Source organism: Chenopodium quinoa, unplaced genomic scaffold (genome assembly GCF_001683475.1).
Source record: "Chenopodium quinoa cultivar QQ74 unplaced genomic scaffold, ASM168347v1, whole genome shotgun sequence".
Lineage (NCBI taxonomy): Eukaryota > Viridiplantae > Streptophyta > Magnoliopsida > Caryophyllales > Amaranthaceae > Chenopodium > Chenopodium quinoa.
The window spans coordinates 1597391-1623750 of record NW_018744460.1 but is presented as its reverse complement, the minus strand read 5'-3'; the positions used below and the strand labels follow the sequence as shown (position 1 = coordinate 1623750).

Sequence of the window (26360 nt, the reverse complement as noted above, 5' to 3'; positions counted from 1 at the left end):
TTATTATAATTCCATATCCATACATAGTATTTCCTCAAGTTCTGATTGATTGCAATAGTAGGATAAACTCAAAGTTCACAAATCACAATAACACTGAGATGTGACCAAAATAGGAGTTTATTTTTTAAATCAAAAATGAATGAAATAGACAAGTATTGCAATCAACCAGAATTGAGGGATTAATTGAAACCAATGCATATAGATGAAAAATGAAGATGATAATGCCATACTGGCTCTAATTGGAGAATTACGAAAGTATACTTGTTAGCTGCTATATATAAATAATACTTGTACTTTAGTATATCATTTTCAACAGAACGCAATTTTTATAGTTGCCAATTCTTCCTATATACTTAGCCATTGTTGTGGCTATTGACAAAGAATTTCCTTTGCTTAATGTTCATCCAAAGTTTATGATCAAACAATTTTACCATCTCTGCCTCCGCTGTTGCTGCATCTTAACAATTTCCCCAAAGTAGTAGTGCTCAGCTTAAAAAGGAGAAAGTTGTATTTAAAAACTTGAAATCTGTTAGACCAAAAACATGAAAGAATTTAACCTATAGACGCCGATCTGTGCAAAAAACTCAAAATTTGTAGTTAATATTCCTTACATGAATGATTGACGTTTAAGGGAATCAAGGAAAGATGTGAAGATAATGGATCACTCTGATTTTTGCTAAATATCGATCACTTGTCGGTTCTTGTCAGGACGAAATATTACAAGCACAAACTTGAAAAATAATGATGACAAATCCCTACTTAATAAAGAAAATTACATCATCCACACTCTAACTGATTTCATATGAGGCAATGTAGTTGTCTTCCTTCCCGTGAGTTCATGCGCCATCCATCTTATGACTGTCGCTATTCGTACAAGTAATTCAGATATATACATTGGTTAATCCATTTTAACTTGTATCTGCCGGTGAATATGTACCAGAAACTCAACATAGGATAAGCCCAATGGAGACTTGTCTTCTACCATGTATGAGAAAAATAACATTCCTGAAAGCAAAAGGAACAGTCAAACATGAGAGAGGGGTCCACTGCAGTAGGGTTAAAATGAGTTGTATACAAATTATGCATGATTACCACATAAAAAATGTCTACTAATACATCTTATTCACAATTCCCTTTTCTAAGTCTATATTTCTGTCACTATATATATATATATTAGGTTAATCCGGTAAAGGAAAACAGGTCAGACAAAATTGGTCAGAACTTGCATTAAAAGATGGTTTGTTATTATGAGATTGTTTGAACTATGACAACTGAGAAGACCATATGGCCAACCTCGAGAGTTACTAGAGGGTATTTTTGTATTCTTGATTATATAGTATAATATCTTCATCCATCTTGCTCAACTTCGGAGGGGGCTATGGTGAAGGTTGACTAACAAGATTTGGTCCAATTGACATAAAAGTTGAGGTATGCAATGCAAGCCTATTAAGTGACAGATCTCTAATGAAACTTAGTTATCACTCCTGGTGTTCATAATCACAGTTACACAACATATACTATTTCAAATGTCCAATAAAGTTGCCTGTCTTTCCTAACATAAAATGGTTTAGCCGTGTAGGATTGGTCTCTTCGTAAACTCATGTCATGAAGAGGTTGGGACATTGCAACAATAAATTGTTAGATTATGCATAATGGAGCATGATGTAATGTAGTCCAACTTAATATTCTTTCTTTGTACTTGCAATTCTTTACACATGCTTATTTTAAACAATACGTTTCTTACTATATGTTCCTTTATTATGAAATGTATGGTTCTTTGGTGAGATTTGTTCTTTTATTTTGAGCTACATGTTCTTTTACTGTGAGTTACAGGTTTTTCAGATCCTGTAGGATCTAAGTCCAACTTTTCAAAAGTCAAAAAGGTTTTTTTTGTAGAAAAAAGAGGGGCCAAAGGGGTAAACATCAGCACGAGGTACAGTGCTCATCATACAAGAGACCTACATACATGAAACTCACATACATGCGTCGCTTAGTGGTATCTGATAAACTTATACATTCAGAAATATAGCCATATAGGTATCACCGTATCACTAATAATAAAAGAGCCTTACCTGAAGAATCTCCTTGCTTGCACAATTTTAAGCTGCAAGGAAGTTATGGCACTAATTAATGGCATTTCATAAAAGAGATAATGTAAAAGTTATCTTAATAAGCTAAGAGAACTTGAGGTGTACCGTAGATAGGAACATCTCTGACGTCGTATCTCATTAATGACTTCATTAAGTTTCTTTGACTGTGAATTATCATGCTGCTGCAGCACAAACTGCACACACAAGAACGCAAAAACTGTTTTTCAAAAAACATGAAGGCAGCAGCTAATATCTTCTATTCTTATCCCATCCACTGACCAACTACCTTAGGGATTAGATTATTCTAGCAATCACAAGAAGCCATTGTTTGCATCTCTGAATATATACAATATACATCTACTACGTGTAGTACTGTAGACTTGTAGAGCGTAGACATAGAATAATTTTACAAAAATGCATAGAACTACCTTCATCTGCACTTGGACATAAATTTTAACAAATAAACTGTCATTCACAAATGGAAGCACCGAATAACTTAATTTGCACATTGTGGTTGCAACTTACAACACCATTATCTAAGGGAGCCCAAGGAGAAATGTTTGAAAAATTTGTAAGGGTAGGTATGATGAACTTTAACATGAGCTCGGCATACCTGAGTAGGGATCTCAGCAACTGATGAAAAGCCAAATAGTTGCTGCAATATATTAGAATTCACGGAATTTCCAATATAAATTAAAGCATCCAGGCCATTCTCAAGAAGATAGATTCCATCATCACTGATGTTTTCACTAGAAAGTGGGAGTGCAGATGGAATAAGCGAGCCATCCGTTTCCTGATAAAAAGCAGAAGAGGAGACAAAGCAGCAATGCAGCATCTATGTAAGAACAGAGGTAAAAAAAAAAAAAAAAGAAAAAAAAAAAGATGGCCAACAAAAATGCTGCAAGAAAGCAATAAAATGTACCTTAGAGATAAGATCATGGACAGCAATCAGCCTAGGATACACCAATGGAACTCCAAGAGGCGCAGATACAGAAGAAACATATGTCATCCAGAATGACCGATCATCTATTCGTCCATCGGTTCTTAGTCCGGTACTTTTAGTTAATGCTGAAAAGAGTAATAAACAACATCACCAATTCATACAAAATAACTCCCACCCAGTTGGTACAATCATACAATTTAACATTATTCATATGATGACCTACTTTATATCTTGTATGGTGACAATGCAATGAAGAAGATCAGGGGTCCACCTCTAATTTCTTCCTAAATCATTGTCAAACCACATTACTAAATGTGCAGCGGAATGCACTAATGCTGCGCCTAATACTCTAGATAGATTTCAAGGAAACAACCATCATAATTCAGGTTCACTGAAACGAGACAATTCTTTGGTGAAGCTTAAACTACGTGATAACATGGCATCTAGCCTTCAACAAACGTTCTTTTTGGTGTACATACATGGTCAACAGACACAAACAGCTGATATTGTAGCAATGCAGAGGCAGCCATCGAATGTAATCAAGAATATCTCTCAGTTTATTATTTTACTTCAAAATGCAGCAGAGTGCAGATACGAAAGTGGTTGGGACTTCCATAGCATACTTGCCTTAGGAGTCATAATCTCATTTTAACAGGTTTTCATAGTATATTAGTATCATCATCATCAATTCATCATCGTGTCTCAGGTATTTCATGTTCTTGACCTGGGTTTGTTACTTAATTCTAGATAATTTGCCGGAAAAAGTGTCAAAATGTAAGTTGTTCAAGAAGAAAATTAAGCTACCTACAGACTACGCAAAATGTTTGATGCATCTCTGGTTATTACTACGAGGACAGGTCATGACAAGTTTAGGTATGAATGTCCCCAAACCAGCACAGCTTGGTCAGTAAGTGCCTTGGTATTCCACAACATTAGAGGGACTCATATCCTTGCATTCACTACCTTGTGTCATGATAAATAGATGTGGTGCAAAAGTCAGAATTAATATAGTTACCCCCTCCAGCCCTACCCCCATGTGCTCACCCTCTACGTCTCTAACAGATGAAAACTAGTTTGCAAGGCAACCAACTAATGAAATGCAGAGGTATAAAATGTATTGCACATTGGAGAGAGGGGCGACATTTAACGAATCCCACTGCTATCTAACCTTTGGTGAAATCATAAGTTTAAGTGAAAATGACAAAGCCTTCCACCAAAGGCCACTGTCTAGTCTTTAGATGTTGAAGTGTTAATCAGATCTGAATTTCTACATTCGAGAAGCATTTAGAAGCTCAAAAAAATCTAAAAACTTAGTACAATCATTATGTGTATGTAGCTATGTGCATTTGGGGAAAATTCATGTTTGGCAGGCATTTGATCACAAACTGATCCATCTAGAGAATGCTCTCTAGTCCCAGGCACAGTAATCAGGAAAATTCAAAAGTCATCCAATTGTAATCATTAGCTAGATTACAGATAACAGATTAAAACTATAACAGAAAGGATAAGAAATATTAAGGACAAAAACAATCATAGAACATGATCCAATACAAGGTTAAGATCAAGCTCTATATCTAACAGTTGAACTGGTAGCAATGAGGGATCATACCAAGAGTGTATAAAGGCAGAAGTTTGAGAGCTTCAGGCAGAATGAGTTGTCCAGTAGATTGGACAGTTGAGCAAAATTTTCGATAAGAATGCAGAATGTTGACACAATGGTTTGTTGCATGCTCCCTGACTTGTGAAAGAGGCAAAGTAGGAATTTCATTTCCAGCTAAAAAAACGAAATTGTTAGTCTATATAATTCAAAACTTCAAACACAGCTAAAATCCAAGAGTAGCAGTATCATAATCATCTACAATCAGCCTATATTAAATGCATTACCTTGCTTCAAGAAACATGTGAATTGAGCATCCAAGTCAGCTGAGCGGAATAGATTAGGAAGCGCACTTGTACATGATAGAGAGAGATTCATGACTCTGATTCTTCTTTGACCATACACAGTGGTGTAGAGAATGGCGCACTGAATACACAGAGTAGTTAGTTGAAGTTGGCAAGCAAAAATTACTATCATGATATCTCATTGTATCATTAGATAGGATAGTGTTGGTTATGTAAACAAGAGTAAATGATTTCAAGTTGTATGCAAAACTGATTGATGCTGTTATGGCATGGTACATTCATATGTATCACCGAATTATACCTGAAAAGCACATTCTGCGCCATCTTGTAGTTTATCATCATGTTTTAAGGTAACTGTTATAGTCTTATCGCAGTCAATCTGCATATCATCAAATTTGTTAAATTAGTAGAAAGAAACTTCCCAGCAACTGCATTTCAGTGTAAGTAGCACCCAAAGAAGAATATAACCAATGCAGACAAAATTTCTTGGAAAGTTTCTACATAAATGAAAAATAAATTCCTTTCTACATATGGAAAAGCAAAAATAATGAGGATCAATAGTTCTCACAGAAAACCAAAGGATATAGCAGACATGTGCATATCCATCAAAGAAAATCCGAAAGAAGCACCAACAGCAAGCAAGGGATTCCCAAAAAAAAAAAAAAAAAAAAAAACACCCCTAATGAATGCTCTTGGCTCCAACATGACCTGAACAAGTTCAATCCTTCACCCCTCCCCACTCCATTCATTTCTTGGCCACGTTAAGTGAATTTAGCAATCCTCATTTACAAAACAGTCCGCCTATAACATTGACCAAAGCATATTCCCTCAAGAACAATTAGTCTTCACTTTTTTCGGGGGAAAATAAGTGATCATTAAAATCTTAACAAAGTGAAAAATAGTCCTTCCCACTAGAAGTGTTTTGTTATGAGTCGATAAATTGACAAGGACATGGAATATAGGAGTAACTGGAGAGCACCCCTATAAACTATGCATACAATGTTTTCACATGGCTTCAGTAAGACTTCTAAAGTCTTATTTGCCACACATATACATAGATTGGCAAGTTGATCCAAAGACATGAGAGGGGTTCAAATAGGCATGTAGTTCTTTTTTCTCCTTACATAGAAAAGGGTTCAAATAGGCATGCAGTTCTTTTTCTCCTTACATAGGTCACACAACCCCCAATAAAACAAAATAAATAAAAAATAATTTTCTCAGCAGTATAATGTATTCAAAAGTCCTCAGGTGATGCTAAATAACAACACCCCAATTGCTGTCTCCTCTATATGACTATATCTAAACCAACTTTAACACGAAAGGAGTGTAATACAGTATAATTTCATGTGAAGGGATGAAGGAAACAGAGTTCATAGTAAATCTAACACTTAGTATGCCAAAAATAATATATTGCAATGCATTTTCCTATTCTAATTGAAAACTCAAGTATTATAAACACTTTTAAACGACATAGGGCCTCATGGAGTAAGTATAGGCACTATAAGTTAATAGAAATTTCACGAAGCTCGCAACACGACACACCTTACATAGAACTCAGGGAACAAACTCAATTGCAAATTCTGGCAACACAAGTTTCAGAGACTAGAAAATTAAGGATACTGGTTGTGAATATCCACCCTTAAGTGGTGAAGTATGACGTAAGCTTTTTAAAAAATTGGGTTTAGTGATAATACATGACAAAAACCAGATTTAAATTACTCAATTTGGGGAAAAGCACTAGATTCAAGTAATGAAAAAAGATCAACATACTGCAGGAAGGTCAACATCCGTTGGAATACGCTTGCAGAAGTTTCCAGTGTATTCTTGGACTTGAAGACCCTAAACATATATTTGAAAGAACAGTTCAATGAGCATAACATCAAGGAGAATCAGTAAACTACATTACATAATGAGCTTTAGGCAACTACCAAATACAATAACCTACCTGGCTGCAACGAACACGCATCACAGCTTCAAAACCTTGTGGCCTAGATACATTCCATCTAAGATCATTATACAGCTTAGCTGTATCAGAGAGTGACGAGAAGGGATAGTAGTAATAAACCTATAACAATAAGTATCAAATGGTTAAAAAAGGTTCCATGCATCATATGATGGAGTTTTCATTCTTATCAAAAAAGAAAAAAAATGCAATAATGACACAATAAAAACCCAAACTAATGGAGGTATGATAAATGATCAATCAGTAATACATTTATTTGGAAAAATTAAAAATCGAAACTTCCTCAAGTAAACACTACATATGGCACTTGTCTGAAAAAAAAAATCAAAAGAACCCAGGAATGAGCTCATATTAGTACAAACATTGGTCAGGAATCTAACCATTCCACATAGAAAGAAATGATGTCAGCTTCCTGCCATTCTAATAACTAAAGATCCCTTACCAAACCCCAGCAGATCTGGATATCACAAAATTGACTGCAAAGTACACCAAATACAAAGAGCACTCATGAAAGAAATACGGCCTTGCCTCTGTATACATTTAGACAATTACTCTGTAGAACCTTAAAAAAAATAAAATCAAGAGGCAGACATAATTTTGCAAAATCTAGTAATTATATGATATACAACTACAATCAAGCTAAAGTAGACAATTCAAGATGCTTAGGACGCCAGACTATATCAAAATCATAACTGAATTAAAATCTCTTGACCTCAAATATGCACCACCAAATAAACAAAAACGCCCCAAAGTCAATGGACCCTAGACAACCACAACTTCAACATCCTAAAGCCACCACAGAAGTAGTTTTAACTTTATAAGATGAAGAAACTTCAAGTTCTAGCAGACTACACAAGGAAATGTCAAAAAGATAGTCTAGATGCTCTGAAATTCTGTAATCATACATATGGTTGTATATGACCAAGTAGAACCACTAGCTTCATCATTCATCAATGCCATTTGAACACAAGCTACAAGCAAAACTATGCACAGTTCTGAAATCCATTTTCTAAATTGATTTTCTCCAACGTTACTAACAGGAACCAACATTGGATTCCAGTATACTATACCATACAATATCACCAAGAAACAGAATTGAAGAAGAAAGATTTGAATTTCAAGGAGTCCTTTTTAACGTAAAAATAAGTGCAATGAAAAATACATCCATGTATACCTGTCCACCAGTAGTCCTTGGCACAACAGAGATAGAAACAATATCCATGTATGACTGGGTAGTAAGGAACACATCAACACAGACCTAACATTGACAAGAGGAAAGTCAAAACTCAAAAATGCTCAAATTAATTTGAACTGAATACATACTAGTCCTAAACCTTTTGCTTTTGACAAAGTGACGCAAATGTGAAATATCATATAGTCACCTGATATTCAGCCAACTCTAAAGCCATTTCTCTCAAAGTTTTGTCTGCAGGCTGCAGCAACTTATGAGCCTCCTGAGATCATAGAAGTTTATAAAATTGCATCTTCAGTTCTCTTAAAAGTCAAAATCATACATATGGATCATAGAAGTGGATTCCAGACAACAAAGTATCGCTACATACAATTGCATCCAACAGTGTGAAATTTCAAAAAAAATAAAGAAATAAAAACTGTTTGATCTGTGTTAAATTTTGGGTACTCATTTCTTAAGCAACAAAGTAGGATGTAAAGTGGAGAGAAGTAGTCAAATCAGTTTCAGCACTGGTTCACTGTCTCGATCCATATCTATAAAACCTAACAAAGAATTTATTTCAGTGGGTGAATTAAGTCAAATCTTTGTGTAAATCACAAAATTAATTAGAAAAACAGAATTACAGAAGGTGATAATAATGAAAAAGGATGCAAATCCAGAGAAATTTTGTTTTATATATATATATTACCAAACACAGTAAACCTTAGGCAAGCATATCGTCAAATAAGTGAGCAAGTTGGCATCCTCAACACAGAGGGATACCTACGACAAAACTCTTGGAGTACAGTGATAAATTGTCATTGTTAAGGAAATATTGTTTCTAATTTACCTTGTCTCCAGCCAATGCATTTGCTCTACCTTCAGCTTCTCTAACAGAAAGGGCGCTAATGCCAAGTGATGGTAATACTGCACACACAGAGTTATGCTCAAAGAATAAATACAAAATATCTTGAGAATAAAAATTTAAAAACTGAAGAGCACAAAGGACCCCTATCATATGAGCGTGTCTCATTCTTTTATAACTCAATACAAAGACATGAATCTCTGGTTTGTTGTATGATATGGTATACATGATTCATATTTATGAAAAAACTAGTGATGCATAGCATATTTATAATACATTAGTCTAGATAAATTCTCAATATGAGAGCAGCCATAAATGTTAATCATAAAAATGTCCACCTCACTTCACTTATGCCTTCACCTCTTCATCATGCATTCATGCTTGGGCTGCACTGCTTCAGAACCCCTTTCACTTAAGTGCCTCATTCTATTTTATTTTTTTTAATGTTTAGAGAGCATGTAAATACATGATAAGGGTCCACTATTGAGTCAATAATCCCAAACTACCCCACCAAGCTTCAAACACATTTACTTGTCAAAAAAGAAAAACGCAATGCAGCATTCAATCTATTCTTCCCAAACTAATAATCGAACCAATAGTTTCAGCGGGGAAAAAGTGATAAAAAATAGAGGAATATATAAATCATAAATCTCCTGAAATGGCCTCCCTCATGCATCAAGATATTTTTAGCAATAATATGAAGAGCAGTGATGAATAGAAGAATTATTTTCAGCTCCAAGCTTTGCGTGTAAGGTTAAAAAGAGAGAGCAATGGAAGCTATATACATTGAGGTGGAATCAATTACTATATAATGCACACATAGCACTACAACACTGTTTACTTATACAAAGTATGAAGAAAAGCGCAGATGTACTTTGTAACATCACTTTATATGCCTACACAGAGAAATCAAGATAGGTTAGGTGATATAAAAAGCTATGTACTTCATAACATTTTGCATTCAATGTAAGTAATGTTTCCATGCCAGAAAATTCTACAATGCAAAAAAACCTTTACTCTGTTGACATTAAGAGACTTTTATTAATAGAATATGATAAAACAATGAAAAACCGCTAATTGATAAAGGTATATAAAGCACTTGCCTGATTGAAACACTAAAAGCTTTCCTCCACTGCTCTTCATAGCCATGTACGCAGCCTAAAGGTATTAAACAAGATACCCTGCCAGTCAGTTTGTCACCTAAATCCATGCCAGCATAATGCACACACACACACACACACCAACAACAACAACAAAAAACTTCCTGATCTCTCTCTTCACCCAAACTACCTCCCTGTCCCAAATACATGCTAAAACATACTTGTAGCCTAAAAGAAAGCCAAACAGCATTACCCAAACTTTAGTGACTTGCTAACATTACAGGCGGGAAAAATAAATGTGCAACCGTGAAACACAGCAACAGTACCATGCATAATAAAAAAAATTCATAATCACACTTGTTCTTTTCTAAACATGAATGAACTAACTACATCATACCTTGACTGCTGCACCAAAGGCTGAATCAGCAATCATATTACTCTGAAACATGGTTGGAATGCTTTCCAGCAATAGCTCTAGATGTTGACGGCACTGAGTCAATAACACATAAAAAAAATTTAATCAAAGGAACTTATTAGCATGTCGAAGGAAACAAGGTTCATGTTTAATGGGAAAACCTCGGAAAGTTGAACGATAATATCTGTTTCCAGAGGAGTATAGACATCATGTACATCAGGAACTATGAGCATCAGCGGCTGCAAATTACAACAAAAAATCAGAGTTTTTATCGTTATCATTTGTTATTACATGAAACATGTGTATGTAACAAATTATTTAGCCCCAAAGATGATCTCTATAGAAAGAGAAGATGATGCCAGCCATGGTACTATACTATGATCTAATACAAAAGTTCCCAGAAAAGAAAGAGAAGAATAACTGTACAACTATGAGATACAAGTCAAGAGCAGTTTAGTAAATAGAATTCAAATACGTGAATTGAAAGCACATCAATCAAGACAGTATCAATATTGATTCTAAAATATGGCATGCATTAGAGTTAGAGAGCAGTGGATTGTAAACCTGCTGAAGTGCCCGTTTCAAATTGTAAAAATGTATTGTTGAGTCAAATGTTGCAATTCCCACCATAGTTCTTGGACCTTCCTGCAATCAAAAAACATGGAAACATAGCAACCAATAATTTGGAGTCCGTAGGCAGTGCTAGATGCATTGCAATTTCTAAGAAGAACCAAATTCATACATAATATAAGCTACCCTGCTTCATGATAGTAGGTCGAATAACTTTTCTGTTAAGTTTTAGTTTCATCCTTGTACATACTTTCCTAAGATCGTATATCAGTAAACAAAACGCAATAATAAACATGATAATCAAAGTTGCTAAAATCATATATTTAACCAAGTGTTTACAAACAGGTTTCCTAAGTGGAATGACTCATTTTTGGAAACCCATTGACTTGTTCCTTACAAAAAATCCAGTTGAAACCCATTTCAGAATAACAACATGCTCATAATAAAACTATTTGAATATGATGGATGATGAAGTATGTTCAAGGTTTACCCAAAATAACTGCATGTAAACATAATACTTACTGGGAGATCAGCAATAACTTGATTGATAGCACTACAAGCAGCTGCAGTTGCACCAGTCTGTATGGCATTCATGGAAACATCAACAACGAAGAAGAACACTGCAGGCATAGGATCACGCACCTAGGAGACAGGAAAGACAAAATTCAATACTGTTTCATAAAGGCTGATGAATTCAAACCCACTACTAATGCAGTCAAAAAGAGTAAAAAGTTTGTCTTCCTCAGATTCTACTCTCTTATAGGTGGACATCAATCCCGTTATAAGCTCATTCAGCAATCCAAGACAAGTAATAACTACCGAAAATTATGAGCAATTTAACTGTCTTTAATTCTTTATCACAATCTATATTGTTCAGATTTGGATATGAGGATTGAATATGTTTACATGTCCAGATATCTGTTCATTAAGGACATGGGCTAAGTGCCTAAGAGCTCTATAAAATTTATTTATTTAAAAAAAAAATAGAGGAAAAATCAGTTTGTGTGACATAAAAGAGAGAAAAGTCCAAAAGTTGTAAAAAGAAAAGAAAAAGAAAAGAAAATTCCACAATTTTAAACAAATATACTGCTCCCCACTCCCTATGATAAAATAAATGCTTCCTCTGCCACAGCCCTACAATGTATACCCATCCATCTTAATCCCATATGCAGCAAAGTACAAAGACTGAATGTGATGAAAAGAGAGGGACGAATGGACAAAAGGTGTAGGTGTATAACACTAAAAGCATCAGTTTAACCAATACATAGGTCTGGTAGTTTAATTAACTTTAATATAATAAGATGTAACTATGTAAGTGGGATAGTTGGGGTATTACATTGTAAAAAAAAGATAGTGGAATTAATAGTTTATTGAAAATTAAGGGATGTGAGAGTAGATAACAAATAAAATTAATGAAAGAAAAAGGTATGAGTGGGGACCATGCAAGGTGAAAGATATGATATTAGAGAGTAGTAGTTAACCAAAAAAAAAAAAAGGTGCAATATTATAAAAATGGAGGAAGTAATTTTTATCAGTTTGTAAAAACTTAATATCAGCCACACATGTCAATCTCCATAATTAGTTCCTCCCTTTGTTCCTTCATAATTTACATAAAGGACTTCGACCATAGAGAACATTTTTATTTCAAACTACCTATATAGCTTAGCGATAGTTTGAAATAAAAATAACTAACCATGTAAAAAGGAGGAGGGTTACGGTAGGCCAGTGACAGCCAGTGTAAAATTTTGTCACATTGCGTGACATGAGCCACAATGATTGAGAGTAGTACTAGGACGGGTGACCTCCTGGGAAGTCCTCATGTTGGTTCATGTAGCCGACCCCACTTATGGGATTAAGGCATTCAAGCAGAAGAAGAAGATATAGCTTAGCAATATTCTGTGAGAAGTCTTTATTCATGATGTAAAATAACTAACCATGTATTCTTTTGTTGCAACAAATTCAACTGTTCCCTTGGACAATTCAGGCCTTTCATCAGCATCTCTACGCCGCCCATCAGGCCCAAGATTGCATTGGTAGTCACGTGGAGTTTCATCAGTAAATCCTGCAAAACGCATAAAATCAAATCTGGACATGTAAATGACAATCTAATATCTGTAGTTAATAAATTTATATGCTAACCACAATGCTGTATAATACTGAGCCCCATGTGATTACATAAGGGATTTTTCATTAAGTAGATATAAAATTGTATTTGCAGAGCAAATTTTTAATGTGGTGATTACAAAGTACCCTGGCTTCTGCATACTAATAACTCCATCCATCAATAATACAGAATACCACTAGACTCCAGGCCGTGACACTCTAGAAAAACAAGAAGATTCTATTATATATTTATATGGCCTCATTAGTCGAAGATGTTAAACAATACAGTTAATTTTTTGTATGTTGACCAAAATAAATGCACTGATACTTGTACAATTATTGTGCCTTTAAATGGACTTGGATATCTCATATTCTTATGAAGTGTATTGAGGTGTATTGCGGAACATAGAAAGAAAAATCACTCAAATTATTCAGATGACCTTCATGCTTTAACACATTAGGCAAATAGTATACTATCACTTTATCAGGTCATTCATCAATAATTCACGCATAAACAAAGAGTTTCATTGCCAGCATCAAAAGCTGCCCTAATGCAGGCTTCTTCAATAGACTTCCTTTGAACATCCTCCACACCCCACAAACAATTTCTTTCACTTCAACAAATATTTATTTTGAAGTTCACTTTGTTAGCGATTCATATTTAGTAAGCTTTCCTCAGATACCTTTTACAACTACAACATGAGAGTTTATCCTTCCGCGTTCACAAAAACTCATGAGAGCTAAATTGTACTTTCCAAATCATATAACAGTAAAGAGTAAACTAGGATAACAAAAACTGGATCAGAAAAAAGTCAATCATTGCTGATACAAACCACACAAGTTGCAGATGAATTGACGTCCCTGATCAATAAATTTCATGAAAGGGTTTATGTAGCCTTTGCAGCGAGAGCATCGCAATGGACCTCTTTCCCCAAAGTCAACAACCTGGACAAAGATAGATCAGTCTAACAGAAACAGTGTAATAAATTCACAAACGGACTGAATATAGAGCAGAAGCAGACACAAATCACACAATGCTTCTACAGTATCAGAGCCGGGACCTCCATATTATTTTTCTTTTAATAAGAAAATATGATGTATTAAAGGCTGAAAATTAAGTACAAGAAAAAGGACAAGAAGTCATCTAATCAGGAATCCAAATTGCAGATTATGCCAGTTGCTTTTCACCTCCTTAATCTAATAACTCTTAGCTGCCCCAGCTGTCTTAGCCCATGAAGATGCTTGATACGTTACTTTATCCTTTATTAATACCTTGAGGAAAAAAAAAGGTCTAGCATATGTACTCAATAGAAACTTAATTTTTCTTAGTAGATGTGCAAAAAGGTGATCATCCATTTCTTTCCTCCATTGGTCACCCCTTTGTCCACGATAAGGTAGTATAACTCCATTTACAGTTGTCCAGAAATCTTATTCAGATCATTACAGAATATATCACCAGAACACAAGAATGGATTTCAAATCCTTTTCTAGCCACAAACGGAGTCATACAAAGGAGTCATACAAATCTTCTACTTCCATCCTTGTTCTCCCAGAGGTTTAAGTTCCAAACCTAAAGATCAAAAATATTTAATCCCCAGGTAACAAAACGTTACCTGAATGGGTTCCTCGGATGGATGAGGAAGAGCGAATGGTTGAACAAGCAAAGCCAATGGCATCCCAGATGTCGTCAGAAGCTCGCTTGTGCATGGGATCTGTTGAGATAGCGAGACACTACAAGTCATTCTAAATTATAAAGGAAAGGATATAAATTCCCTACTTATGTAATCATGATACTTATCTGACCAATCCCAAAAAACAAAAAGTTACCTGACTAATTGTACACCTCATGTTGCGAGGGCTGCAATTTCCAGTGTCTGTGACAATAAACTCGGTTGTAGCAGGCTTCACCACAAACAAGAAGACAATAGAATTTAGAAGGATTGATTTCCCATAATAATAGATATTTCATGTATAAACCATAGACAAATGCGGGATTCAGGGAACGAGCCATCAATTACCGAATACAAGAAATATAACAACCTAGTAAAAGGCATGCCATTCTTAAAACAAGTAAGCCTTAACTCCAAAAACTTACCAGACAGCCTTTAAAACATTAATCCCCACATATCTTTATGCTTTTCTGTTAATCTTCAAAGAAATATTTCCATCACTGCCCCTTTTTTGTGAAAGATTTTGTTCTTTTTGGTGTTTGGGTTCAAAGAGAGCAAGGATTTGAGGTTGGAATAAATCAAGTTAATACTACTAACTTTTTCTATTATTATATAATGGAAACCTCTACAACAATGTGACATTTTTCCATGCTTCCTACTAAGAAAGAAATAACATTCCACATTTAAGCAACATTTTCTGACCCCTTAAAACTAAAACTCAATGAATCTATTTTGCACCCTCAATCCTCGTTATTTAGCAATTTTCCAATCAAGAAACAAAATAACCCATTTATTATCTCTCCTCCTCATGTTCTCCCCCAAAAGAGAAAGATATGAAATTATTGCATTATATATTCTTCCAACCTTACAATATTATAGAAAAAAAGACTCTGATCTCTGTGTTTAGCTTAAAGCACAATGACTTCTATAAATAGCTTCAAATTAAAGATAACTATGTATTTCCACTGATTTCTTCCCTCTTCATATTTGAGTTGGTTAAGGAGGTTAAATCCCTACATACAACCTCCAGTTCTAAAAAAACAAAAAACCTGCTACTTAAAATCTCCTAAATTCAAAAAGGGTGCCATAAAAATGGAAGTTAAAGAGATATAATAGCTAATCCATTACAACACAACAAGATATAGTACCGGAGGGGGATTGGCCTGATTGCCTTGACGAGTCTCGTACAAGATAACTGATGAACTTGGGAAAGGGCGAGGAATTTGGCTGGGATCAACCTTCGATGCCATCGGACCTCCAATGTGACTAACAGCAGGTGGTGCTCCAGCCATGTTTTGGCTTGATATTGGTGGTGGCATTCCATACATCGATGGTGGCTGCAGAGAACTGGACAATGATGGAGCAACCTGACACAGTTTCATGATTTAAACCCCACAAGTAATAGAAGTCAAACAGTAGGACAAATGTTTATCTGATGTGTATAACCGAAATGCATGTTTGTACTAATGATGCCAACATAGATTGGAAATCTAGTAACATCATTCAAAGAAAGTACATTATAACATAACATAAGGAAACATTAAAATATCAAATGTCAAAATGCAAGAGATTCATAAACTAATAAATCATGTATTGGAATAGAAGAGCAAATGAAATGAAGTGAAAATTTCACCCACTAGAGGTACCAATGCTTGGAAGGTAAACTCAGATAAAAGAATGCATTGGTGTACCAGTCAAAGAGTTGCAATTATTATGAAATGGAGGGAGTATACTAATAATGGAGAGGAAAAGAAAAATTGGAGTGACAAACGGAAATTTTTAAGGTTTTCTGTCAAACAGGTAATAGTGGTACCCAAACTATTTTTCACAAAATTTATAGAGTAGTTTTTCACAAATTTGACAAATTTGGAAAGCAATTATGCTTATGCTTTAGAAACAGATACATAATGAAATTTAACCTAGCTATATGTTGGAGCTTCAAAAACAACCCCACACATTTAAAATAGAGTATTAGTACATACCTGACGTGGTTGTGTCTGCCATGGTTGTTGGACTTGTTGCCCAAAAGAAGAACCAGATGGTGGTTGTGCATGTTGTGGTACAACGGAAAAGGGAGATACTGGTTGTGATGGTCCTGACAGAGACTCGGTGGGAGGAGCAGCTGGACCACTAGCATGCTGACTTCCGAGATGAGGATGCATCATTGGAGACTGCGCCCCAAAGGATGGTGGGCCTCTTACAAAAGATTGCTGAGTTCCCACAGAAGAACCAGGAGGACCACCAGGAAAGCCTCCAGATGAGAATGAAGGAGGCCCATTACTAATGGGGCGTGGTTGAGTTGAGGAAGAAGGAACCGGACCTGCAGTTAATGGTGATGACCCAAAAGCAGTAGGACGAGCACTTGGTTGTTGGGGTACAGGTTGTGAACCTTGAAAGGGAGGGGGAGCACCAGGAGGAGGACCTCTAGAAGCAAAAGGTGGAGGCTGACTAGGCATAGGACCTGTAGGTCTTCCAGGTCCCATATTGGGTGGAATCATATTTTGTGGAGGTCCACCAGGGGGCATCACGCCCCTAGGAACCACACCAGGTGGTGGAGGTCCTGGTCTAGATACAGGTGAAGGTCCAGCAAAAGGTGGTGCGTTCTGACCAAAAGGAGGTGGCCCTCTAGGCCCACCAAAAGGAGGTTGGGATGGAGCATTTTGTGGTTGATTAAGCTGCAAATTCTGGAAATTTTGAGACAACGAATGATCGGGGCCTCTCTGCAAATTAGGATTATAACCGGCTGGTGGTCCAGAAGGACGTTGGTTATTGGGTCTAGTTGCCCCTGGATATACAGGAGCTGACATTGCTCCAAAAAGCTTCTGCTTCTCCTCAAAACCACGAACAGATATCGCCGTCCGTTTGCAGAAACATAAACTAACCACCAAATTCATCAAATAAGACGAACATACAATTTACATTCGAGTAATTGGAATAATGAACACTCAAAATATTATCAAATGACAGCTCAGTATAATGAAATCAGGTTCTTGCAAAAGTGAAATCTTGCTAATAAATACATCCCCAAACTACTGAATTCTCTATAATAAACATAGTTCAGCAGAAACCTACCAGTAAATCTGAATTAATCTTAACATCGAATTCCTAACATCATATAACACCAAATTCCAAAATCAAAGCAAAATTAAGCGAATTTCCAGGAACTCGATTCAGACAATTAGGGATTTGAAATTAAGTGAACAATTTAACATACGATTCCAAATCGATAATAAGTTCTAACAATGCAGTTTATGCAATTCATTTAATTGAAAAATACAAAGATATCCAGATCAAATCTTTGATGCGAAAAATAAAAATAGCAAAAGATTTCAAATTAACAATGATCAAAGTAAATCGAATACCTGATAACCGCAAAATAGGAGATTGAAAAGGAGCGAAAAATAGGAGTGATCTATGCTCGAATGAAAGATGATACGTACTTGGGAGGATCCGCTGTAAGAAAGTAATCACTATTTATATAAGTGACTTCTATTTCTTCGGAAATTATACTCGTATCATGTACGGTATTTAAATGATACTCGTACTTCGTATTGGGAGAAATACAGGGAAGTTCCAGTTTATCTTTTGTTTTATCTAGCAAAAAATGTTCAGTAAATATATTAGCAAAAATGTTCAATAAAGACATTTTTATAAATATATCAACAATTATAAGGCCAGGTTTATAAAATGTTGTAAATTTTAAAGTAATTTGAACATATTAGACAATACTCCTTAGTTGTTTTTACTTCACTAAGAATGAGAGGAATAAAAATAATTTATGTTTTGAGATTTATAAGCTTTGATGTAATTTAAGTCACTAATTAAATGAAGTGAAAGCACACTAAAACCCCAACCCTAATCAAACAACTACGAAGTATAATATATTAATATGAACTTGGGACAACAAGTTTGAGGGCACGTTGATCACCTCCATGGCACACTAACATATACTCTATGATATACTTTTTTTATATGAAAAATTTTAGATTTTAGAAGGTACTAATTTTTAGTGAAGTAAAATGAATTGAAACCTCAACCAATTTAATAGACATAGTTCATAATGTTCATATAACACAATCTAATGAGAATCGAAACCAATACCTTATGAAAGAAAGTGAGGGTTTTACCATTATTAAATCCTAACTCGATTTCAAACTTTAATTAATCTATTTTTTTCAATTTCAAATTTATATAGATAATAAAGATTAACGCAATAAAGCTAACTGAAAATGACTAAACGAGAGATAAATTTCCTCAAAAATCAATGTAATACATATTTTTGCAAATCTTTAATCAATTGTCAAATGTACAGAGTTCATTAGTTTTTCAAACCACTAATCTAAGACCTCTAATGTGGCAAATTGGCAATGACGAAATGTACTTCAACAAAAAAGTATGCGACTACACGTCATTGGTCCAATAGAAATTTTTCTTTTTATTTATGTGTCCCGAAAAAAAAAAAAAAAAAAAAAAAAACATAAACCCTAACACTGGCTAAAACCCACAACTCTTCGTCTCTCTTTCTCTCTCCCCAGTGATGGTAGCCATGGAAGCAGAACTTCAATCCTCTGAAAATGAGCTGAAAAATGGAGCAAAATTATTATGCGAAGAATGCAATTCTAAAGAATTCAAGTATAAATGCCCAGCTTGCTTTCGCCGCACTTGCAGCCTTCCTTGCGTCAATTCCCACAAACAACTTTCTGGTTGTACTGGCAAAAAATCCCTTTCCCAGATTATCCCCCTTTCTCAATTTGACGATTCTACCCTTCTTTCTGGTATCCATCTTCCCTTTCATTGTTTCCAATTATTAGTATTTTTTACCATCTTTTTAAAAATTTATTATATCATTTTTATGGTTATTCATATATTAATGATGCTATGTTATTATGAATTTGTTGAATTTTTCATGGAGGATGCAATTGGGCAGCTGGGTTTTGCTAATTTAATTAAATTTCACTTTTGGGATTTCTCTTGTAGCTAATTTTGCTGATTAAATTTTGGTTTTCATTACTATTAGCAATGTTGATTTTGATTATTTCCAGTGTTGGCTGTCCCTTGATTTTGTTTTTGGTTTGATTTTGTCATTCAATATGACATTGATAAACTGTGCAATAATGACATTGTATATTGTTCAGATTATAATTTGTTAGAGGATGTGAAAAGGGTAGCTGAATCTGCCCAGAGAATGCGTGTTAAATTATGTGGTTATCATCCTCAATTTAGGCTCCCTTTCCATCTTAAAGCCCTTCGGACTGCTGTGGCGAGAAAAGGGACTAAGCTTTTGTTACTTCCTGCTGGAATGGCTAAGAGGGAGAAGAATCAAACAAGATATAATCAAAGGTAATCTTCTATACTGTGACACACTGCCAGAAGAATTTGGTATTCGATTTTTGAGATATAGGTAGTCCTTCATTAGAAAAAGATCGTAACTTCAAGTCTCTGGATGATTGAGGCTAGATGACTCAATATCTTTTTTTGCCTTTGTTTTCACCTGTATTCTGCATGTTTTAAGGTTTTTGTTGTCAATTTCATGATTGTTATGTGGGTAACAAAAAGAGAGCAATTTATAGTTCATCTAGTTCATTTTCTCGAGGAGGTTAGATGTGGTGTGGACACTGTGAGGCACTGTTTTCAAGTGATTGTAGAAGTAGGTAGATTTCAATCATGATATGAAGGTAGAAAGAATAGCCAATATACTATTGCTATGCTTTTAGGAAATGTCCATCTTTAAAAGCAACTTTAGGAAACTGGATATTTGATTTTTAAAGACCCTTCATATATAAAAGGCGTCTACTTTTATTGCTAATGCTCCTCTCTCGGTAGAGTTATCTGGTAAATTTTTGTGTAAGGCTGCATGAAAGGTCAAATAATAGACTGCTAAATTAGTATATTCCAAGTAAACATAACCTTTTTGCAATGTGAAGGATGAGTATTATGGACATGTTATTTATGGTTCTACTTATCATTATTCTCCAGGAAGAAATCTATCTCATGGACAATTGAATGGCGATTTAATTCAACAGATGTTGCTTTACTTGAGCATGGGTGAGTACCTATACTTCTCGTATCATATTTCAATACAAACTTCTTTGCCCGAAGGCTCTGTGGGGTGTATCTCAGGGAAATTGACCTTTTGGTTTTCGCACACGAGTCATGTCATTTCTAATACATCTAGTGATGGGGCTTTCTAATAAATACCTGTGCAGTGTGCACGAGAGCACAACGTTGCGCTCAGTAATTGAGAAGCATCTACAGCCTAGCCCCTGGAAAAATAAGTTGAGGAGATTTTGTGAAGAACCTCTGGACAACCTCAAGCTTTTTATACGTAAATATCATAAGGTTCTTAATTTTGACCTCTTTGTTGTTTCTTGACAGTATCCTAGTTTTAGCTCTGTTAAAAGCTGTTCAGTGCCATCTGACAGTCAACTTCGGTTTGCAGGGCAACAAAGCACCATATCGTGAGCTTGATTTAGATACACCTTTGAACCAACTGTTTGGCGGTCTAGTTATTTTGGAGTACCCAATTATTCGTGTTTTCCTTCCATCTGATAGCTATGATTTTGAAGTTGTTAAAGATGTCAGGCCCCCTCCAAGTTGGCGGGACTCCAAGAGACCTGACAAGGATGATATTGCAAGTCCAGTGGGTGTTACTTTTAGAGAGGAAGAGATTAAAGAAGATGAAACTGCTCTTGAACCTCAAATTATCGATCTTCTGAAGAGATCAGAAGCGGATACGCACAAAACAAACTTGATTGATGTTCAGAAGATCAACGAGCAATCTAACGACTCGCCAAATAAGTCCCAGAGACATAAAATTGAAAGTGACATAGTTTTTCCCGGTGACGTCAAGGAAGTTGAAATGTTGGATGCAAAAAATGAGGATTTTGATTTCGACCAAGAGTTGATTGACGCATATTCATTCCTCATGGAAGAAAACAATCCGGATGACTATCTTAATTACAAACCTGATGGTGAAGCAGGGGACCATGTAGATACTAATGTATACTTTGCAGATGTGGAAGAATTGGAGGAGGGAGAGATTCCCAACTCTGAAGTCTGAATAACCTTGTCAAAGGAAATTCAAGGATGAGTCCTCGTTTGTAACAATTATCCCTCTGCAAAGCAGTTGGAGTAGATTACACAGGTTTTCTGGTATTTTAAAGTAACACCGCCTGGGTATAAGTTAGAAGATTATTTCTACTGATGCTGTTATTTTATAGAGGGTTTTCTCCTTGATACAGATAGTTGTTAAGCGATTTTTCCAATTTGTTGAAACCTTTGTTGTAAACTTGTAACACTGCAACACATGTGAAAGTTTACTTTAAAATTATTACTGTATCTTATCTCTCTTACTGTATATTGAGTATCATTTTGTTTTAATGAATAATTCAACGCATTGAATTAGGAATACTGTATTTTGGAATTAGAGATTTGATTGTATGCTCCTTGTTTGTCAATTTCATTGCAATTGGTAGGGCTATGCAGAGTGCGGTTTAGACCACACCAAACCGCAAACCAAACCGAAATTTTGCGGTTTGCGGTTTGGAAATTGCGGTGCGGTTTTCAAATTTGACCAAACCGCGGTTTTGCATATCAACTTCATAATCACAAAATAAAACTAATTTTTTTAATCATTATTTGTGAGGTAAAAAAATTGTGGAAAAACCGCAAACCGCACCGCACCAAACCGTATTTTGCAGTGCGATTTGGTACGGTTTGTATAGAATTGCGGTTTGAAAAAATCACAAACCGCAATTTTGCGGTTTGAGATCCAAACCGCACCGTTTTCAAACCGCAATTTTGCGGTTTGAGATCCAAACCGCACCGTGCACAGCCCTAGCAATTGGGATATTATCCGTGTTGATAGTTCATTCTTTCCAAGTCCAAGTTTAATTGTTAGCTGCAGAGGTATTGCAAAGGTGTGTTTTGGGGAGAAATTGCCCTTATTTTCAATGGTACGTTAAGGCCTGAGGGATTCGAGCAAGATAGTATGTTAAAGAATGGTGCATGAATGCAAAGGATGTGTTAAGACTATGTGGGAAGCTGGAGCTAAAGCTACTGTCTTGTTGTACCATGTCGTTGTGGAAGATCAAATAACAGTAAAGATGAATGTAATGGCTGAGGAAGAGAGCTAGATTCCGCTACTTGATAGAGGTTGAAGCTAAATTGTGATGCAGCTTTGTTTAGGTGGAGTGGTCGGGTTAGAAACTGTGACAAGTAACAAGGTGGCGGATGTGGTAGCTGCTGCTAATACCTAATATTGTGCTTGCTGAGAATCAGATATTGCAGAAATGAGTGCAGTTAGTTGCCCTATATGCTGCAGTTATATTAGCCAACTGAGGTATTAAAAATTGTTTTTTTCTAACTGTTTACTGTAGTTGGTTTAGCTAGTAAGCATCACGTAGGAAATGCTACATTACGGCAAAATCTCTCCCTAAACTACCCTTAACGGCAAAACCTCTTAAAAGTTCGAAAATGCTATCTCATCAAGGTAAGAATAGCTTTGGAATAAAAGGCAGAAGCTAAACATAAATTCCAATCACAGATTACAAGCACAGTTAGTCACCAAAAGTAGGTCAGGTTTGAATTTGATCAACTCGTCATGAATCTTCATGGGAAAGAGCAAAAACACATTTTCCTAGGATGAAGGATCAGCATTGTGCCATCCCTGAGTGCAAGGTGGAATGCTCATGAACTCGTCAAATTCCTTCACATGAACATCACAGCATTTCCACTGGCACAAGAAAGCCACTCTTAGTATTCAAGGACAACAAAAACGCAATATAGGTTTGCATAAAAAGCTAGGTGTGAAATCTCACTCCTCTCATCCGGTCATGGAAAACGGCAGGCCCTGGATGATAGTTGCATGCAGTATCATGATTATCTATCTCTTTAAAAGTTTGACCACAACCCTTATTCTTACAAATTTGAGGCTCAGTTATGCTGATTGTCTTCCGGGGAGGAGCAGAAGCATTTACAATCACTTCTGCAGCAGCGACCGCCTGTGGTACCACAGGTTTAGGATTTGGCTGTGAACCTGAAAAGATGTAAGTTGTTACGTCAGAGATTGAAAGAAACAAAATACTCTGTTAATTTTGCACTTCCAATGAGTTCAACATATGACAGACACAATAAATTGGTATTACGAGTAAGGCAGAGCATCAACTATTGCCCGGATAAAAAGCTCACACACAAAGAGAGTAATACCATGGTCTGAGCAGAAAAATCCCTGCCTGCATCTAGAGCAAGTTTCTTTTGCTGAAGTAGCTGTTGTAGAAGCTGAGATGGGACTAGGAACAGGTGTCGGGTTCCTAGATCTTGGGGCAGCCTTAGTGAGCACAGGTTTCTCAGTTGTGTGTTTACCCGTTTTGCATCTTCAATGTTTGAAACGAAGACAACACAAGAATTAATAAAATAAAATAAAAATTCAGGAAAACCAAATGAATCTATTGTAATCAATATGCAATGCAGTCGAAATAAAAATTCAATGAATACGTTAGCGGCTGCTAGTGACAAAAGTATCAATAATAATGCATATGCAATGTACATCGGAAATGGCAAACACATACCCTGGAATATCCATAAACAAGCTGAAGTCATGACTTTTTTTCTTGCAACAGCTCCACTCTTTCATTCCATCATGAAATATAGGCTGAAATTACAGAAAGAGGCTTAGAAGTTAAAATGTATAAATAAAGAGATTAGTAATATAAAAACATTTGGAACAAGAATCAAAATGAGAAAGAACTCATAGAAAAAATTATATAATTATATAAGATAAAAAGAGAGGAGGCACTTACTCCCTGATAAACAAAAGGAAATCGAACAAGTCCAGCGCCAATATGCAATAAAGATGAAACATACGTCAGCTACAACTACAAGTTACAGCGCCCAAGCATTCATGCTTGCACGAAATTATGTAACAATACGTAAATTCCAAATAAATCAAGCAAAATATATTTCCACCAAACGATGAAGAGCAGTTGCTAGAGGGAAGAAAAAAAAAGTGCTGGTCAACGCAAAACAACATCTCAGAGTCTCATGTTTTCTCTCAGAAGGCACAATTAACAAGACCAAATCATGTATATGATCCATGACTGATATAGGTGAAAGGCTCTGCTTCCAAGGTGCTTCGAAGCCACCAGCGTTCAAATGCTTTCAAATAAGAGTATTGACTTTGATAAATCACTGTATAAATGTTACTCTAGAATACAGATTTTGAGTCAGCTACCTAGAGCCCCAAAAAAAGACCATTTCAACACCATTCTTAAGTTATTATCTACACCAAAGACTACTAATTTCTGAGAAGTGGCCTAGCAGGCTCACACTAAACTCCATAATCTATATGTGGTTCCTCATCGAAGCAATTAGAGAAGAAGGGGAAAGGGGTTTACGGGGAGGAGACATAAAGGAACATAAGGCATGCGGATGAAGAATATACTTTCTAAATCAAGGAAATGTTTCTCAGGCTTGGATTTTCAATCTATAAATATCAAAAACTATTGCTACTCTTTCAAAACCTGACAAAGAAACTAGATATCCTTAGAAACAACCGCCACCACCTCCTTCCGCCAACTACCAAACACTGCCTAAGTAACTCATCAATCCCAACTCCGTTGAAAAGCAAAGGTATTGCCAGATTTGTCACTAGACACAACTACACAAGGCCATAAACATAATCGAAAACCAAAAGATTGCCATAAGTTATCCTCATTTTTTTTCTTTTGACATTCAGTCGATATGGTTTCTCAATAATTTACAGCATTGTTGAGCATAAATTCAAAGCTAATCTTTTCACTACTTGTATAATCTTATTTCCTTCGTTCCTTCAACAACTCATAAATTACAATCAACAAAGTCATTCAATACACCTATTTTTTTTACCTCCTAATAATCAATCAATAACTGAGTTAATTAACATAGTCTCAATTTCAACAACAACAACAAAATTCACTATAAGCTCATAAATTTAAACACAATTGAAAGATTCTGCATTCAAATTGGATGTATTTTCACACAAACTTAAAGGTGAAAAATCAAAAAATTTATGTAACAATCATAGTTTAGCAGATCAAATTAAAAAAAAAAAAAAAAAAAAATTAAGGGATGAAAATAGAAATTACCGAATCGTGGAAAACGCAAGAACCTTCTGGATTATGATCGAGCGTAAAGGTAGCATTGCAGCCGATTCTCTGGCATCGAAGGTGAACTGCTTGTTCTGACATTCTCTCTCTCTTTTTTCTTTCTCAGTTGTTTGGAAGAAACTTGACCAGATTCTTCCACAACTCACTTTACCAGAATGGTCGGGGACACACTCAGTGAACAAGTAGGAGATCAATTGTACTACAGAGTAATTATTATATTGTCTTATACTCTTATCTATTTAAAGTGTTTAATGTATATAGACAATATTATTAGTACATAAAAGTATAAAATGTAACTTAATACCAGTATGTTTAGATCCATCTATCTAAGCTTTTAATGGTTCTACTCGTGAGGAGAGTCTTCTAATATTCTTGTATTCATTTTATTTCTTATCTTAATACTTTTACCAACACATCCCAAGTC

General features: G+C 35.5%; 3 protein-coding genes across 3 annotated transcripts; 1 reads left to right on the top strand and 2 right to left on the bottom strand.

The window, feature by feature from the left end:
* Positions 1-533: 533 nt before the first annotated feature.
* Positions 534-18310, bottom strand: LOC110697167 (protein transport protein Sec24-like At4g32640). The gene is made up of 25 exons (XM_021874513.1): positions 18155-18310; positions 16775-17669; positions 15941-16159; positions 14950-15024; positions 14736-14834; positions 13956-14067; positions 12954-13081; positions 11542-11661; positions 11014-11094; positions 10611-10688; positions 10432-10524; positions 10038-10092; positions 8920-8996; positions 8281-8352; positions 8073-8156; positions 6881-7000; positions 6706-6774; positions 5237-5314; positions 4918-5056; positions 4643-4807; positions 3013-3158; positions 2704-2883; positions 2196-2284; positions 2073-2104; positions 534-1005 (listed from the first exon to the last, which is right to left on the bottom strand). Exons 2-25 carry the CDS (start codon positions 17597-17599, stop codon positions 899-901), a joined length of 3243 nt encoding a protein of 1080 aa, XP_021730205.1. The 5' UTR covers positions 17600-17669; positions 18155-18310; the 3' UTR covers positions 534-898.
* Positions 18311-19008: 698 nt separating this feature from the next.
* Positions 19009-22122, top strand: LOC110697166 (box C/D snoRNA protein 1-like). The gene is made up of 5 exons (XM_021874512.1): positions 19009-19567; positions 19928-20132; positions 20769-20837; positions 20999-21131; positions 21232-22122. Exons 1-5 carry the CDS (start codon positions 19330-19332, stop codon positions 21850-21852), a joined length of 1266 nt encoding a protein of 421 aa, XP_021730204.1. The 5' UTR covers positions 19009-19329; the 3' UTR covers positions 21853-22122.
* Positions 22123-23136: 1014 nt separating this feature from the next.
* LOC110697165 (cysteine and histidine-rich domain-containing protein RAR1-like) lies at positions 23137-26144 on the bottom strand. The gene is made up of 6 exons (XM_021874511.1): positions 25916-26144; positions 24593-24595; positions 24362-24444; positions 24000-24166; positions 23612-23829; positions 23137-23526 (listed from the first exon to the last, which is right to left on the bottom strand). The coding sequence occupies exons 1-6, from the start codon at positions 26015-26017 to the stop codon at positions 23431-23433; spliced, it is 669 nt and encodes a 222-aa protein (XP_021730203.1). The 5' UTR covers positions 26018-26144; the 3' UTR covers positions 23137-23430.
* Positions 26145-26360: the final 216 nt, after the last annotated feature.